The sequence below is a fragment of the Crocuta crocuta genome, unplaced genomic scaffold (genome assembly GCF_008692635.1).
Source record: "Crocuta crocuta isolate KB4526 unplaced genomic scaffold, BGI_CrCroc_1.0 scaffold68, whole genome shotgun sequence".
In the NCBI taxonomy this organism is placed as follows: domain Eukaryota; kingdom Metazoa; phylum Chordata; class Mammalia; order Carnivora; family Hyaenidae; genus Crocuta; species Crocuta crocuta.
The window spans coordinates 3419544-3425428 of NW_027532426.1; the positions used below are offsets into that span (position 1 = coordinate 3419544).

The 5885-nt window shown below is 57.0% G+C and overlaps 1 protein-coding gene across 1 annotated transcript in view; it reads left to right on the forward strand.

Annotated features, from left to right (window-relative positions):
* The first annotated feature begins 23 nt into the window (after positions 1-23).
* Positions 24-5885, forward strand: part of SRCIN1 (SRC kinase signaling inhibitor 1) — a 67138-nt gene continuing 61276 nt past the window's right edge. The window contains 1 exon segment of the mRNA XM_077779291.1: positions 24-147. Within this exon segment, the coding sequence (XP_077635417.1) occupies positions 24-147 (124 nt within the window).

Here is a 5885-nt window from a genome sequence, read left to right on the forward strand (position 1 = left end):
GCCCCCCCGCCCCACCCCTCCCCATGCAGCCCTGGCAGTGCCTCCGGCGCTTTGCCCTGGCCTGGTGGGAGAGGACAGCCGAGGGCAGCGCGCGATCTCCCAGGGAGGAGGCCGGACCGAGGGACCCCGGGGGCCGAGGGGAGCCAGGTGAGCAGGAACAGGGACTGTTCAAGGAGGAGATCCCTGGCTGGTGGTTTTCCCTCTCTCCAAACACTACGGAAGCAGGAGGCCCTGCAGCCCCCAACTTTAAGGGAAGTGTTTTTCCCCAGGGGAGGGGAGGCACCTGACTGAAGCGTTTCAGGAGATGTTGGAGCTACTGTTGGTTTGGGGGAAGGGGAAGCAGATGAAGATTGGGAGTGGGGGATAGCTCACTTTAGGCTTGTGGGTCTGAATGTTCCTGGGTGTGAGGTTTGAACACTTTGCGGGGTAGGGTACCTGATTCCTGACTCTGGATATCTTAGTCTGGGTGACCTTGAGCCTACTGCTTTGCTGTCTAACTTCGTGCCTCAGTTTCTCTCTTTCCCTTCCCTATCCTTCTTGCTGGTTTTGAAGAATTGATGATGCATTTGATGGAGACTGTCACTATGAAAATGTGAGGCTGTCACTATTGGTGGCAGCTGTCATGGTGGTGGTTTTTCTGGCGTGGCTGTGCGTGTGTATATATGTGGGGGGCCGTTTGGGTTTATGCGTGGGGAGTTTTGCTGGTTCTGGTTGGTGTTAGGGCCACTGTGAGCAAGTGTCAGGGCCTGGCATTCACACAGGAAGGAGGACTCCAGGGGAGCTCTGAGTTGTTGGGCTAGAGACTTAGCTGGTGGCCTGGTGTAGAAGCAAGGCTTGGGGGTGAGGGCTCTGGACATAAGGGGAGGGGGTTGCAAGAATAAGATCCCCCCCCTCCACCCAGATTGCCTGGCACCCAGGCACCATTGGCAGCGAGTGCAAAGGCTTTGCCCTGGCTTCTTGCCACCATGCCTTGGGGACAAGAAGGTCTTTGTCCAGTGCCCCCCTACCCCCGCCCCGTTCCTTCCGCCCTTACCATGATGGCTGATTCTCTGTGATGACCCTCAGGGCTGGGATGGAGACGTGGGTCCCCCATGTGCTCTGGGGTTCAGGAAGAAGCAACTGTGGTCCTCAGGCAGTGCTGAGTGGGGAAAGGGGAACTCTCCTAGGGGAAGGATCCCTGGGAATGAGCCATCAGGAGCCCTGCCCCCACCCCAGGCCTTCAGCATGCCTCCTTGTTAATGGGGGAGGGGGGGTCGGGTGGGGAGACTCTGGGGTCTTCACAGCCTGATTCCTGCTGAGCTCCAGGTTTCTTAAAGATGTACAAGGTGCGGCGCTGGGTGCTGGGATGCAGAGCCTCAGATGCTCTCTCTTTCTCTCTGGCCAGGGACCCACCCTGGAAAAAGGGTTTAATTAGAACCATTGATTCCTTCTTTGGCTGCGGGCATCGATCTCAGCGGTGTGGTCAGAGCTGCGGGGTGGGGGTGGCATGGCTGCTGTCTGCCCGATGCCAACTGGGCTTTCTCTGACAAAACCCAAGCTTAGGAGGGAGGAGGCTGGGCTCTTGAAAGTACCGGGTCTGTTTGAGCCCCACCCCCACCCAGGTCAGGTCTTTGGAGAAAGCAGGGAGCTGGGGCTGAGGATTTGAACAGTGGGAGGGGTGTTTGGGGTTCAGGATCATCCTGAGTGGTGGGCCTGGGGCTCTGGAATGGATGGGCAGCTGTGGCTGGGTGGCATCCTGGGAAGGGGAGTCAGGAGACAACAGGGGGCCTGTGGGTGCTGGGCAGGCAGAGAGTTCGGGAGAAAGACCTAGGGCTTGCCATAAAAGCTTGTCTTTCGAGGAATCCCAAGCACTTATCTCCTCCAGCCCTGGCAAGGAGATCCAATTTCTTCTTTTGCTTATGTCCTCAAGGCCCAGAGAGGGACAGAGACTACCTCAGAGGCCCAGCAGGCCTGGGTGTGGCCTTTGAGCCTGGCTTCCTGACCAAGTGGCCCCAGCCTAGGCACAGAGAGCTGGGGGGTGAGGCTTCTGGCAGCCTCGAATCTGGTCTCTGGACTTGGCGGGAGGTGGGGGACAGCTTGTGCCCCCCAAGCCCCGGCTGCCTGCCGTGGGTGGGCTGGTGCAGGTGCAGGCTTCAATGAGCCACTCAGATGCTCTTTGAAGAATCCCTTGTTGGCTTCCTAGGGCCCATTCGAGCAAAGATAATAAAAATCTGGCCGTCAGCGGGTTTGAGGGCTGCACTCGCTTCCCCTTCTTTCATTCCCAGCGCTGAAAAGCAGAGATGAAGGCTTTGGATTTGGCTGCTGCCCCGAGGGAAAGAGGGAGGGAGGGAGGCAGAGGAGGAGGGACTGATTTCCTGGCAGCCCCTGGAATTGCTGGGGAGGTGGGCAGAGGGGCAGGGGCTTGGTCCCCAACTCCTGCCAGACAGCCTCGGGCCTCGATGGGGCTCCTGTGCCTGATACCCAGGCTCCAGCTTTGTCCTTCAGCCCCAGAGGCCAAGAGCCCCCCCCCTCTGCTCCACTGCTCCCACTGCTTCCCCCCTGCTCTGCCCCTCAGTCTGCCCCCCTTCCTTCCTCTGGCCTCCCCTCTCCTTACCCCTCAGTTTCTCCTGCTCTGCACTTCTCTCTCTCTCTCTCTCTCCCCAGCTTGTCTCCCCTTTTCTCACTCTGTCTGCCCCCTCCCATCTGTCTTCTTCCCCCCAGCATTGGTCCTGCTTTCTAGGACTGTCTGGAAGGTTGAGANTGTCTGCCCCCTCCCATCTGTCTGTCTTCTTCCCCCCAGCATTGGTCCTGCTTTCTAGGACTGTCTGGAAGGTTGAGAAGCCAAGTCGGGGGTGGGGTGGAGGGCAGCCGCAGCCACTGGAGGGACAGGCCTGGGTTGACTATTACGGTCTGTCAGGTGCCATAGTTATCAGAGTCCAGGCGGAAGGGGTTGCGGAGCACTTAGAGACGTATGTGTGTAGAGAGGGCGCCATCCCCCTCCCCGCACCACAGCGGGCACCTTGCCCTGACATTGGGCTTCAGATACTCCAGCTCTCCTGCCGTCTTCTGCTGCTTGACTGCCGGAAACCAGCGCCTCTGGCCTTGGGCCCCTCTGCTCCTCTAGCCACACACACGGCCCCAGACATTGCTGCCATCCTTGTCCACTCTTCCCTGCACACAGCCACCGCACCGTTTCCAGGCTCAGAGGTGGGAAGGGGAGGGTCCGAGAAGCCCTTGGCCCTATCCCTGCCCCACACCCCTGGTCTCTGGTAGGCCTTTCTGGAGCCCCATTGAGGCCATTGTGCCCCCTTTGCCATCTTGTCAACCTCCCCTATGAAAGACAAGACCATCTGGAAAGAACACTAGACTCTGAGTAAAGAGACCCCGTTCCCATTCTTCCTCAGCACCCAAATGTCCCAGTGACCTTGAGCAAGTCCCTGCCTGGTGCGGGCCTCTTTCCTCACCTGTGAAATGAGGGGGCGTGGGCTGGATCGTCTCCAAGGTCTCTTCTGACATTCCGTGGATGTTGTGTCTCTCTTCTGGGTGATTTGCATATGCTTTGCATATATTAATGGTGCCTGCTTGAAGGGGGAAGGTGCCACCCACAAGGACCAGAGTCCCACCCACCATTCCGACTTCCCTTGCCCATTGGTCCATGCTTTCACCGCTAGAATCTCCTGGGGGATGGAAGCTGAGGCCTGAGCATTTCCTGGGGAGGTGGGTCTGGGCCTTCGCTTCCAGACATTCCCGAGGCAGAATGGGGGGTAGCCCTAATAGAGGGGATCCCTACGCTCATCACTCCTGCTACAAAAGGTCCAAACAGGGAAGCCGGGTGCTGTGTGACTTTATCAAAGTTGCCTGTGGCTACCATGGGGTGTGTGAAACCCCACTGAAGCTGGCTTGGGGGTCTCCCTCCTCCATTCTCGGGGCCTGAGCACCCGCTGGATGCTAACACGCTTCACTAGGTGTAAGAGTTCCTCCTCTGGCTTCAGCTCCCATCCACAGCCCAGGACTGCTCATTCCGTCCTATATTCCTGCCCACTTCTGCTCAGGCCCCCGGGCTCTGGGTATGTGTGGGTGCAACTTGGACCTGATAGCTGGTCACTGAGAGCAAGCTAGCTCATTGCATATCGGGCCCTGCCGAATTACCACACCAAAGGTGAAGCCCCATGCTCCCTACTGAGGGTCATAGGCGTCATCAGGGAGAGTCTGCTGTCCCCGCTTCTGTCCCCACCTCCGTCAGCCCAGCACTTTCATGAGGACTGCCCCCAGGGCCCCTTCCCTGCCACTTGGCCTGAGCTCTGTGTCTGGCACAGGCCAGTGTCATGGGTCCCAGCCCCCAGTCCTGGTTCCGTTGCTCACCCCCCTAAATGCCCATCACATGGGGCAAGGCTGGGGTAAAAGCTGACAGCCTGGAGAAGATAATGTCGGGTGACTGAGCAACGGTGAGACTGTCTGAAGACAGAAGCAAAGCTGCCCTCCGCTGCCAAGGAGGACTAAGCCAGAGGAAATAGAGCCAGAGGGATCAAGGTTAGATTTAGTCTTAGCGAGAGGCCGTCCCAGGGGGCAGATTAGTTTCTGACCATGGGGTTGCTGGAAAGATTAAGTGAAATCGTAGATGAGAATGTCCAACACATTGCCTGATACTTATTAAACACTCAATAAATGGTGTGGGGGAGAGGATAGATGTTTCTTTTTTTTTTTTAATTTTTAAAATTTTTAAAATTTATTTCTGAGAGAGAGACAGCGTGAACAGGGAAGGGTCAGAGAGAGAGGGAGACACAGAATCTGAAACAGGTTCCAGGCTCTGAGCTGGCTGTCAGCACAGAGCCCGACGCGGGGCTCGAACCCACAAACCGTAAGATCATGACCTGAGCCGAAGTCGGACACTTAACTGACTGAGCCCCCCAGGCGCCCAAGAATAGATGTTTCTGAAACCGGAAGAGACCGTCCTCTAACCTTGAGACTTAGGATTTTGTAGGGGTTGAGGGGTTGGAGGGACAATTCCCAGAATTGTGTTTCTCCCACACTTGGGCGGCTGTTCCCCCAGCGCACCCCTCATGCCTCACGCATGCCCAGGGCCCAGCCCCACCCCTGCATATCCTGCCCTCAACCTCTCTGCAGCAAGTGGGCAAACAGAAGGGTTTGAGGACGAGAAAATGTACTTCTACCCTTCCCCCAACTTTGCCCAGGACAGCTTGAAAGGAAACAGGCCCATGCTGTAGTGGGAGGAATAGAGGTTAGATACAAAAGAAAACCTCCCAGAGTGTGAAGGCGGCAGGGGACCGCGTGGGAGGTGGGGGGGAGGGGTGGATACTCCAAGGTGGGGAGCTCCGGTGGTGTTTTGCATCTTTGACCTCAATGATAGGTGTGTGTGAACATGAGTAGGCTGGTGTTGTACCTAAGGGCAGGGGACTGGTTGGCATGACCTTTGAGATGACCTTTGGGCCATCCTGTAGAGCTTGAAGGATCCAGTTTAACCTCTTGTGGCTGTGTAGTCGGCAGAGTACAGGGGTCCATATATGGAGAGGGGTCCAGACCTGCTGGGGAGGAGAAGGGGATGGGGTATTCACTCTTTAATCCCCCAGGGCAGAGGGGTGAAGTGCTGAGTAAAGAGCAAGCATTGGACCAGTATCAGGTTGCCAGCCTTCCCTACTGCTGTGTGACGCTAGGCGAGTTAGTTGCCCCCTCTGGTCTTCAGTGTCCTTGGTATGAAAAGAGAGGGTGGAACTAGAGACTTTGTAAGGTCTCTTCCAGCTGTCGCAAGTTCTGTCTACTTCCTCTCCCTTGAGATAACACATGCCTCGCCACAGAGAGGGTGGGAAGAATATTTCCGAGTTCCAGCTCAACCGGAAAAGATGGAGATTTGGCCCAGGAGAACATTGGCACAGGGCTCAGGAGCAGGC